The sequence below is a fragment of the Lagopus leucura genome, unplaced genomic scaffold, assembly GCF_019238085.1.
Source record: "Lagopus leucura isolate 7727_CA_CO unplaced genomic scaffold, USGS_WTPT01 Super-Scaffold_650, whole genome shotgun sequence".
Taxonomy (NCBI): domain Eukaryota; kingdom Metazoa; phylum Chordata; class Aves; order Galliformes; family Phasianidae; genus Lagopus; species Lagopus leucura.
Window position 1 is genome coordinate 6854764 of NW_024962253.1, and position 12158 is coordinate 6866921.

Here is a 12158-nt window from a genome sequence, read left to right on the forward strand (position 1 = left end):
GGGCAACCAGAGCCAGTACCTTTCACCCTCAGAATAATAAAATTTGCCATATTTTAAAGCTTTACATAGCATGACTGCCATCACTCCTCCTGCTCCATGGTTAAAAAGGGTATTCTAATGCAGAGAATAATAAGTTGAAAACATTTTGTATGCCATATTATGCTTGAACGATGAGCAGTTAGCTCCTCTGATAACACACAGGCTTATTCCTTTAGAGGTCTATCACAAACATGTAGGTCTCAGGGTTCCAGCTCTGCTGCTGATCTACACTGGTATCCATTATAAAAAGCAAGCAAATAGGTTTGACGTTGCTACCTAAAACTGCCTGAACAACTTACGTTATGAAGTTTTCCACGTGTACTGCTGCTTCCACAACACCCACAGAAGGTGGCTTTGTGGCTTCTGCTTGCAGCTGTCTCACTTCTTTACACAGAGCATGAAGCTGCTGGCTCACTGCTTCGTTTTTATGTTTCCCCTCAAACTAAATGACAGAAAGAGACATTCATTTCAGAATAGCATCTTTTCCAAAAATTCTTTGATGTTGCAACTAAAAACGAAGCAGAGCCTTGTAAGGGAACTCTTGACTACAGAAGGTTTTTCCCTGTGAGTTTTGATAAGATTTACTGCATTCTACCCCTTAGTCACATTCTCATTTAATTATGACACATTAATATAATCAATGTCTTTGCCAAAAGACTTAATCCACAGGAAAAGAACCTTAGGCGAGATCAATACATTCGCTTAGCAAGCAATATAGGAATTAATCTATGAACATTCTGATGCCTTCATTCATATCTGTGAGTACATTCCTACATTCACACATTGGGAAGCAATTTATCACAGACACTGCAAGTAATTCAAAACTTTACACAATAATTTGCTCTTCTGTTGATCTGCATCTCCTTCAGAGAATTACATATGAGGGATTTCAAGCTTCAGTTGTTTGATTTCTCTTAATATTTACTTCTTGTGTCAGGCGTATGGCAGCACCTCACCAAATAAATCCATTCTTGTTAACCGTTCAACCATTTCATTTCCATCACCCACATCCACCAGCCCCAAAACAGAAAGGATGCCCTATCTCTAACCTGGATTGTTACAAGAGCTGCTCCCTGGCAGCCTTTACTTGAAGCTCCCCGGCACTCCAGGTGGAGGGTGATCTGCTCCTCCCGATTGACATACAGCTTAGGTATGGTGTCCAGTATTTCACTGTTCAGAGCAACATGTTGGGATTCCCAAAGAGCTGCAGTTCTGAAAAGTGCTTATTAATGAGGTTACTGAAATCTTGAGCAAGAATAGTAATGCTAGGAATTTAAAAGGAAGAGCTGAGGCTTCAATTTAATGGGTATACAAAAACTCGTAACAGAAATATATATATTTATATAATAGAAAACAAAAACTTAGGAAATTGTGTTAATAATTCTGTAGTGATAGAATGTCAAAGTTCTAACAGAAAACGCTTCATAAGAAGAGCAAAACTGCTTAAGCCTGCATAAGAAATTTATTTTAATTATTCTCAATGACCAGATGGAAAATTAAGTAGACCATCCACTGCAGAAGAAATTTTCTGCCAGGCAAAAAAAAAAACAACAAAAAAACTGGACTGTGAAATGACTCGGTCAACAGAAAAGTGCCCACCTGACATTGCTGCTGGAATCATTAAGGCACATTCTTCCTTAGGCTTAATGAGGATTTTTTAAATTTATTCTAAATAATATCATTAAACAATGACATTGTTTGGGAGTGGCTATGAGCCAACAGCTGTGTCTGAAACTTCAAAAATACTTTACCTGAATTCTCTTAGTAGGAATAGTAATAAAGTTTCCTCTCTTTCATCCACAGATCTAACAGTTCTCTCAGAAATGGAGTCTCTTTCTCTAGCATCCCTGTGCTTCAGATTATCACCACTGAACTAGTGCAAAATGGTTAACTAATTTTCAGTAAGCCTAGGCTAAAGGGAAGATTTAATTAAGAAGCACACTGAATGAGAAAAGAATATGTAGCTGTCAGATGCCAGTTGATGTAATCTCAGCCATTAGATAAAACTTGTGCAGTCAGTTATAGAATAAAGAAAATGCAGCAGCAAAAAAAATAACCTGGGGAAACAGGGAGAAGCCGAATACCATCAGCCTTGTGCTAACATCACCAGTTAGACTGCTGCAAAAGAGACCTGAAGATACTCTTGGACAGATGGGAGGCAGAAAGAAAACAGCAAAGTCTTACTTGGCATGTCCCTGCAAGACTTTAAGGTCAGTGTGTGTGAGATGAATTGCTTCTTTCTGATTTATCAGACTGGCAGAGGAAATAACTGGCACAGGGGCTTTCATAGGCTGGAGTGAAAGAGGAGGCTTGGGCAAATCAAACTTCTTCAAATTATTCATTATCCTCTCTTTGGCTGGGAGAGAAAGCAGAAATCACTTGGTCAATAAGAAAACTTTAGAATAAATTGAACAAAATAATTATCTCATTCTGGGGTTTTTCTTTGTATCTTTTTTTTGTTTGGTTGGTTGTGTTTTTGTCGTTTTTTTTTTTTCTTTTTGTAACACGAAACACTTTTAGCACCACTCTCAGTACTCCACCCCTTTAATCTTCCTATTCCTGTTAACAATTTTTATTTCAGAAAGCTAATTTCCACGACCTGCGCCATCAAACACTGTGAGGATTCAAGGAGCTACAGCTTTCCTTGTTTATCCTTAGCCACTCCTACTTACACATCGTTCAGTTTTCCTCTTTCCACCTCCATTTATTCTTCTCCTCTGACAGAGGCTCATTATTCCTTCTAAGCCAAATTCACCTTCCTTTTCCTACAATTCAGCCCTGTCTCTAGTTTTGTCAGCTCCAATTCCTTCCCACAGCACACTCTCTTTCCAGTTCAGTTCTCTTCCTCTGCTGATTCCCACTCAGTTTACCCAAATAATGCCAACTCACCTATAAAGATATTCCAGACTCCTTCTACTCCCTCCCTCCCCTTTTTAATCAGCCCCCCAAAAATCCTATCTCACCATATCCTTAATACACCTACAATGATCATTATCCCTTTTTGGGCTAAAGCAAGGCCTTTGCTGCATAAAAATTCCAAGCAAACAGCAAGGAAACATGCAGCTAACAAAAATACCAGAAACAAACTTTCTGGGATTAGTCATAGTGGTTTTTATCTTTGCTTGCAGCTGCCTTTTACCTACACTTTCTGAGTATCCAGCCTGTCTGGAAGACGCTTTTTTGGGTGAGTTAACCCATAATATAACCCTTCCTATCCCAGTTTCACCAACAATATTCTTATCTCTTACCTGACAAAGGGTTGGTGAAATCTGTTTGCCCTGCAGAAGTAGCAGCTGGTGTGTATGATTCAAGTTGAGCCCGTGTCCAAAGGTTTATAGCTTCCTGAAACTCGTGGTGTATCAGTTCAATATTGACATACTCCATCCACAGATCCTAAAGGGACAGAACAGCTAATTTAAATCACCATAATTCTGGCAATTACCGTAAGTTATGTACCCATTGCATTAGCTACGATGCTGATACAGATAAAAGTGGACTCTGAAATTTTAAGTCATAGGAAAATTCTATTAAAAAAGTATCTGAAGTGATGAAAAAAATTTAACACGTATACATACAATTCATTGAAAGATAGAGAAGAAATCTGACAAATGCTAGAGGAATGAGAATAAGGCAGGCACAAAGAAATGCTTGTCCAAAATCTTTCTTTTGCAGGCATTTAAATTCTAATAATTACTGAGGTTTAACAACATGTATTTCTTGCTCACTAGCTTAAATCTGAACCTGATATTTTACGGATTACAAATTTGTAATTTCAATTTAAAGATCCAGATCAGATATTTCTCTAAAGTTACAACATAGAAAGAACTGTAGAATAGTAAAAAAATAAGGACTGTATTCTCACTAACACAGGCTAAAAATCTGTACATGAGGCTGTTTTAAATATAAAGAAAGGCAGCTTTAGAGAGCTCAGGATTTTTACCGTTCTGACCTATTTCCTAAAGCTACCATACATGATAGAGTACTGAAGATCAGTGACACTAAGTCTCTCACTTCCTTAGAGGACCCACATTAGCAAATGAAGCAAATTTTGGATTCCATCTTGCCAATGTCATTAGTACATCACCTGTTGATTCTGCATGATTTTAGCAAGTCTGTGTGCATCATACTGCTTTGGTAAAGAAGGAATGTATGTGTCTCCTTTCTGAAAGCTTTCTTCTTCTAACCACAAGATAAAAACATTACAAAGCCTGAGAAGAAAAACAAAAAATGAAAAAATAAATCAATACACACAGCATATATTACACAGTAGTTCTCATTCTGCAGGCTTAAAGTTAAGGCAACAAACCACTACAAGAGTTGATATAGGTCAAAATTTAGACTTTTCAGAGGCTTTCTGATTAGTTTTCTAAGTTTGAGCTCAAGAGCAGCAGTGCAAAGAAACTAGAGCCATGGAGAGTCCTGAGTTGGAAGGGACCCACAAACACCGTGGGTCCAGCACGGGACTCCACACAGGACAGCTCAAATGCCTAACTCCACATTTCAGAGCAGTGTCCAAATGCTCCTTCAGCTCCAGCAGCCCTGGGGAGCCTGTTCCACACTCAACACTCAGGAAGTGCAATAACCAAGAGTAACTGTACAAATTCAGAACAGCAAGACATTTACACTAAACAGCACATACGAAAAGATTCCAACCCTGGGTCCTAAGTTAGAGAATTACATCAATAAGCCCATGCGAAAGACCAAGGAAGATGTATATGTACCTAAGAAGCCTGCTCTGAAACTCGCACCTGTGTTGTCCTATTATTTTCTTTTCAGATTCAGATTTACACCAACATTACCCTCATTTCTTTCTCTCCTAACTCTGTACTTCAAAAAATATACATATCTCATCCTTCACTATGATGAGTGCTACCTATTTTTCAAATCATACCATCCAAGTTTTCCTGATTGAATATGGGGGAGAACAAGACCATCACCACATCTTCGTACCATAGTATTAAATATCACAAACAAACTCCTGTTTTCTGCATCAATGTCACTGATGAGAAAATGGAAGTTCAAAAGTCAGCCCTGATTAATTCAGCCCGTATTTTCTCTTTTGTCTAGACGGCCATTAAACTTTCTGAGCATAAGATTTATTTTGCTGTAGAACACTCCAGATTTATGATGGAGTGGGGAAATCCTTTGAAACGAAAGGCTGACAAAATATTAATCAAGTTATAGTCAGTGAACGTCTCTAGATTATTTTTCATCTATGACTGAAAAGGATTTATAAGCTCCCTTGTTTGCTTGTACAGTACATATTGATTGCTGGGGGGAATCACTTGTCAGCAGCTCATACAGCAGATGCTGTGTGCCCAACCCCCCTCAACAAGGGACTCCTTCCTAGTTATCTTTTCCAACTGTAGTTTCTAGGAAAATTCAGACACTGTAACACTGCAAATATTTTTTTAAGGTACACTTCTCAAATCACAAGTCTGTGCAACAGAAATATGCACTTCTGTATTTGCTTATGGTTTCATTGAGATATATGGCTCTAGAAACAGCCAATTTCCTTACAAAGATGAGTGTTCATCAGCTGAGTTGCAATAACTGAGTATCTCCTTAACCTACTCAAAAGTGAGGAGATGCTTTCACTAAGGTTTTGGGTAGGCAGACGTACCACTTTCAGGCTAGCACATAACACAATCACAGCTCAGCTCTAGCACACTAAGTTGGTAAACTGTGCTAACTGAATCATGTGCTGAAGTTCCCAGTGGATTCCTTGCTGTACCCAGATGAAAGCTGGGGCCCAGTCTGTGTCAAACATATATATATATACACAGAATGCAGCTCTTACACTGATAGTCAGTAATGCACATAAAAGTAGCAGATACGCCTAAACAAGAAGTATTTTAACAAAATGGGAAAAGCATTAATTAAAAAACAAAACTCTCCCTTAAGGAGAGTGACAACTCTATCAATAATGTTGTGCTTTAATTAGTAAGATCAACTCCCTTCAATAGAACACCTTGTATCAACAGATATGACCACAACTCGGTACGTAACAAGTGCTTAGGTACTCTAGGTCAGCCACGAGCTGCAACCCTTCACATCTCCCACGGCTAACACTGCTCCAGTAGCACAGCAGCTAGCAGTTCAAGCATCTGTCTTGAATGAAACTGAACAAAGCAGGCCTCCTTTACCTGACAAGCTCCTTATGCAATTCTGGTGAAGTCAGGTAACCTGGCAAGCAGCTCGCCTTCTCCAGTGGTCTGTCACTGCTCTTTACAGGACTCTCCACTTTCAGTGCTTTGCTGGCAGCGTGGTGGAAGTCTGCCACCTCTGTTAAGCGCTGCTTCATTTCATTTAATAAGTTAACGTGGGCTGCACTCTGGAAAAATCGTCTTCCAATACAGCCATCTACAGGTAATCTGAAAATAAATAAAGAAGAAAAGTCGAGTGCCAAATCAGGACATCTGCAACTAAACTGACTGTGGAGTAGTTACTGGTAACCACTGCTCTCAGATGAGTGAGGCATTTACTACACTGCAAGCATCCCAGTGCTCGCTATTTTGCCACAGCCTTTATGATCAGACTCACCCATACTGTGGTCCCGGTCTGTGAAGGTAAAGCAGGAAGAATTTCTGCCAGATTAGTGGCATGAGAGGGTGATCAGCAGGGCTAGCAAGGGCTTGATGGGCCCAGCGATAAATCATGAGCCTCTGAAGCGAAGGTACAACAGGCAGCTTCAGCTGGGTCTGGGCTTTCTGCAAAGGAAACGTTTTCAGACAGGTGCCCTGGTGCAGTTCCCTGCAGCAGGTTGTAAGAGCTTATCCCAGCAGATCAGCACAGCATGAAAACTCAGTTTGAAAGTTTGAATACGTTTGTATGTAAATTTATGATACATCTATACACCATGAAATGGCTCTTAGAGAACAATGCTGCTGCCACTAAAGCTTGTGAAAAAATTATAAAAGCATGAATGGGAGTACTACTGTAATGAAAAGCCAATGTAAGGGCCTATGGTGCAATTACAGGTCTTCCTCACAGAGGCAGACATTCTTGTTTTAGGCTCCAATAAGGCTGGTGGTGTTAGAGAACACAGCAGCAGCAGGGAGAAACAAGGCACTCAGTTTTTGTAAAATTCAGATGTAAAACATTTTCTGACAGACATTTTCCCACCTGTAAAACAAGAGCATTCATCTCAGTGATACAGAATCAATGCCCCACAGACTGAAAGGCATTCAGATGACCCAGGATATCAAATAAACGCAACAGTTACTGAATTAAGTTTTCTGTAAACAATTACATATTAAAAACAGATTTATAGAGTAGTCTTTAAATATTCAACTCAAAACACAAAGCAAAGCTTCCATTAAATACATTACCCCCCTGGAAAGCCAAGCAGGTAAGGTATTAGTTACGTTTTTATCCTAAAAGTGAAAGAGATAAAAACTGCACAATAGAGAAGAGTATTTTACTACAGCAGTTCCCCTATGAGTAGAGAATGAACAGCTCTCTCACCTTCAAAGCTTGATCAGGAGACAAATCATTAATAATTAACTCCCCCTCCACAACTCTGCGAAGCTGTGAATCTTCTTCAAATATGGACTCAATATTTAACACCATCCACGAAAACCAGACCTGTACAACACAATAACAACAGAAATACTGATAACAAACTTGCTTGCTGTTTTCTTTCTTTTCCAGACACTCATTAAAAATCTGCAGAAGTAGTGTCAAATCAAGAAAAGGAAACTGAAAAACAGTTTCCTCCTTATTTACAGGCACAGATCCTTTTTGTTCAGCATCTAATTTTGAGCACTACACCTCCAGCTGGGATACTGCTAGGCTTTACTTTGTTCATCTTTATATTTGAGGAGAAGGGAAAATATTAATCAGAAATGGATGAATCTAGTAGAAGAATCAGCCTTTATACACTTTCTCCCGCTAAATATATCAAAAGCAACTAAAGATTTGTATTAGTCTTAACAAATTAATTCTGCTCATGCATTCTTGGACACAGAACCAACAAAACTCTTCTGTGGAAGAATGCCCCTGCTCTCACGGGTTTAAGAAATCTGCAACACTTTGTTCAGCTAAATTAGGATTTTATCACAATACTTGTAGAAAGAGAGGTAAGGAGAAAGAAAGAGCAAGAGAAAATCCACAAAACCCCATGAAAGCAGGAAAAAACAAACACCTGTGCGTTGCTTTTCCCAGGGCTGTTTATGTAACACCACACTTACCTGAGATGAGTTGGCATTGCCCTCAACAAAGGAGGGAGTCACATTGCCTGCCACAATCCAGCTAACAAGAGAAGACAGCAGACCTTTGTCACAATGATACCCTAAAGCATTCTGCAAGGAAACACAAAACATTTTTTCCCCTAAGAGGCCTAATAGATGATTTACAAGCTACAGAGATATCATGCTGCTTTTCCTGAGGTTCCCTTCTGACTCATAGAATTACTTTCCAACCACAGCTCAGTCAGTTACCATTGAATCCCATGCTTGCACCTTTCTTCTCATCAGTGAAAAGTTTGTTTTACAGTGACACTGTTTTTTTCAAGACAGGATGCCCTACTTTGCCCTAGAGATACTGTTTAACATACAAAATGCAAAGAATACCAACTAAAATACTATGGTAGAACTCCTCTGAATGAAATCTGAGTTTCAGATAGGTTTTAATCATCGATCAATTATCAGTTATTCCACTCACCCTGAGCTATTCAGAACCAAATCAAACAGCATAACGACATTGTCACTCATTGTTGCAACTGTTCTTGTTGCCTTTCAGGAAAACAGATTCATATCAAAATTATATTTATCCAGCAGTCAAAGGAACACACCACACCCATATACCTTGTGCTGCTGGTAAAGCAGCTTTTGTATGCAGTCTTCCTGGCTGTACTGAAAAGCAGCTTTACATAAGTGATCCAGTAAGTAGAGCGTTGCCTGGTCCCTGTGCCACAGCTGCTGGCTGATGAGGACCTGAACCCAGAACTCCAGTACTGCAGTCGGCCCCACTCCGTTTGGCTGGCCACTTCGGAAAATGTGAGTCTGACAAATTCAAGGACAGAATTATTCAAGAGCTTTCCTTCAGCTTGAATTGAAGCACAAAGATTTGCTGAACAACTGTTCAGCTTGCATGAGGCTACAGGCATGTCCTTAACACGATGCTCTCTATACCTGTGCAAAAATACGGCTTTGTCATCTCCAACCTTCAAAAGAGATTCTGCATCTCAGAGCTCTATGCATCTGATGGGATTAGCAAAAACAAAGTCCGCAATGAGCAGGATCCCCTACAACCTGCAGACACAAACAGCACCTGTGTCTGAAGTGCTGCCTGCTGCTCCTGCAAAAGGATCTCCCAGAGAAGACAAGCATCTCCTAGTCCTTACTTTCAGATAATAGTGGGCTTTGGTTCTTCACTGCTGTTTCTGAACACAGAAACGTTTTGTCATGCTGTGGTTATAAGTTGATGGTTAAAAGCAAAGCTTTCAAACATTTATGTATCTACCTCACTCTTCAACTATCTCAAGTGAGACAGTAGTGATTTGTGCCACTTTCCCTTTTCAGAAGGAGTTCTGATAGTAGGAAATCTATCTTCCAAGTAGTTTTTCATGCACGTATTGTTGACCTGTTGACCTTTTGACCTTGCCAAATTTAGGCAAGCTTGAACCAAAGTATTTCAGGAAACCAAAGCCAACACTTGAAGCCCAATAAAGAACGTTCTGTGGTTGCAGAACTGACACATTCTGTGCCTTTGTAACTTTAAGTATTACTTTAGTTTAACATACAAATATTTATATAAAATGTAAACATACACACATATATACACACATAAATATTATTAGGCATTTCTCCTACAACTGTTTTGTTGTGTTTGTTTTTGTTTTTAATCTTCTTACCTGTATCATACTGTTGAGCAGTTTAACATTTTCTCCATAACTCGCTCCTGTCAGGTGCTGTGTTACCTTATGGGTGACCTGCTGGGTCATGCCTTGAGGGACTCCACTATCCAGCTGAAGGAACAGTTGGACATGAGATAAAAACCTAAGAATATCAACAAATTAAATTCCATTAATTAATCCTAAAACAAATCGTACAGCATGACAAACAGGAGAACTCTTTCTGGAGAATTTAAAACTTGAGCACAAAAATTCAACAGCACTAATGACACCCACATACTAAGGTTTTGCTTTACAACCGCGTTGCAAAGTTAATAGCTCCATTTTCACCACATCACTTGTATAGCACGAGCAGTTCAAAGTAGACTGTAGTTCCAGGCTGCTTTACCAGAAATGAAAGCATCTGAAATTGTGGGATGCTTCCAAAACCTGAGAACTGAACAGTACATGACACAGCATAAGTCTTGAAACGTGGCCAAACTGGGAACTGCAAGTGTACAGCTGTGCAGACAGCAAGCAGTAGCTTGTAGTTTCCACTTAGCTTTTTAGAAAAGGCAGTGCTTCCTGGAAGCAACAGATGGGCTGCACCAGATATTCCAGTCACAGAAACTTCCACAGAAGAGCTCTAACTCTTTGAAAGACACTCATTCAATCTATTCAGTTAAATACATTTCAGATCACTGCCTGGTACTAAAACCAAGCAGCAGAACAAACTTTGCATCTGCAGTTGATTCTCCTACCCTCCTAAAGACGTGGGTCACAGCAAGGCTGTCTTTTGGGAATAGTTCTTGACCCATAACAGCACACAAGTCCAGCCCAGGATTTGTCTGAGGAGCTACCACGTGGTACAGACCAAAAGCACATGAGAGACCGCATTACTAACTTACCAGGACAAAGAACTGAGGCCCAGCACCTGGGAACATTCCCATTTGTTGCTCCAGTAAGGACACAGTTAGGCAGTATCAACTGCTTATCTTTCCCAATCACCTCAAGCTAGAAGCTTCCACAACCGCCTTCTCAACCACAAGACAAAAAGTATTTTGGCAAATAAAGCAGATATTCTTCCCTGTCACGTCACATTCTCACTAAACACAAAACCCAGAATAAATAATACACTTAAGACTAACTTTCACCAGCCTTAAGCAATAAACATGTTAGGAACATATCATACTTACTGTTCACTCTTCAGGAGATAATATTGGCAAGAGTAAAATATGGGTAAAACTTTATCCAGTACATGGACTACTGTTCTCAAGTATCTAGACTGGACAAGTACACCCAAAAGAGGGATCCCTTCAGCACAGAACTTCTCAATGCTGTAAAAACAGAACAACAAAAAAAAAAGGAAAAACATGTAGACTACTGAAAAAAAAAAAGAAAAAAAAAACCAGACATGGAATGTTGGTATTTTTTGTGAAATGAGACATAAAGACATTCATAGATTTACACAAACTTTGATATCCCAAAGAGCTAAATTCAGAACTTTTTTCTTCAGCTGAAGAGTTATTAAATAGCTGAAAGATTTCTTCAGTATTTCCTGTCTTTTGGAGGACTTAAATGTATATCTACACATATACACATACATCCATATATCAATGAAGATGGGAGCCTTCACCCAAGGCAATAATAATAATTAATAATAAACAATATAAAACAAAACAAAATAAACAATAATTTAAAGCTCATGGCTCCTGCCTAACCTTGTCAACCAATCTCTCCCTCAAGACAATGGCAATATCTACAGAAGGAGTTTCATATTACCTGCCTTGACATTGCCTTAGGATAGATGATCCTCTGGACTTTTTTCTCCACTCCCTACGGATGAAGCTCAAGCATTACCTTACAGTTTGTACTGCAGTTACAGCTAGATCTGATGAACTTTACCACTGTTGTCCAGAAAACTGACTACTGAGTGTCTTGGCACACTGCTCTGCATCAGGTTTTGCTAGATTTTGCTAGGTTTTTTTTAGGGGAAAAAAGTACTGCATGTTCAGACAAGATAGTAAACATTAATCTTATGTCTAATCTGTAGCCACAGAAATGTGGGGTTCCTCATGGCTCCATTTTGGGGTCAGTTATCTTTACTGCTTTAATAAATCCTTGGACACAGGACTCAAATGCATACCAAGTTTGCAGATGAAACTAAATTTTGCGAGGGTCGAGTGGCCTTGCAGAAAGATCTTAGTGAATTAGAGGGCTGAATGATCAGCAGCCATACCAAGTTTAAAAAGTGCAAGTGCCAGACTCTGCACCTCTGAAGGGG

At 39.4% G+C, this 12158-nt stretch overlaps 1 protein-coding gene across 1 annotated transcript in view; it reads right to left on the minus strand.

The window, feature by feature from the left end:
• The window catches only part of EPG5 (ectopic P-granules autophagy protein 5 homolog), a 48748-nt gene that overhangs the window by 17009 nt on the left and 19581 nt on the right, over positions 1-12158 (minus strand). Inside the window, exons 17-28 of the mRNA XM_042862384.1 lie at positions 11071-11211; positions 9896-10040; positions 8847-9044; positions 8232-8342; positions 7507-7626; positions 6583-6749; positions 6186-6413; positions 4124-4247; positions 3288-3432; positions 2224-2395; positions 1089-1251; positions 339-481 (exon numbers count right to left, since the gene is read on the minus strand). Coding sequence (XP_042718318.1) covers positions 339-481; positions 1089-1251; positions 2224-2395; positions 3288-3432; positions 4124-4247; positions 6186-6413; positions 6583-6749; positions 7507-7626; positions 8232-8342; positions 8847-9044; positions 9896-10040; positions 11071-11211 — 1857 coding nt within the window. The remainder of the gene's footprint in view (positions 1-338; positions 482-1088; positions 1252-2223; positions 2396-3287; positions 3433-4123; positions 4248-6185; positions 6414-6582; positions 6750-7506; positions 7627-8231; positions 8343-8846; positions 9045-9895; positions 10041-11070; positions 11212-12158) is intronic.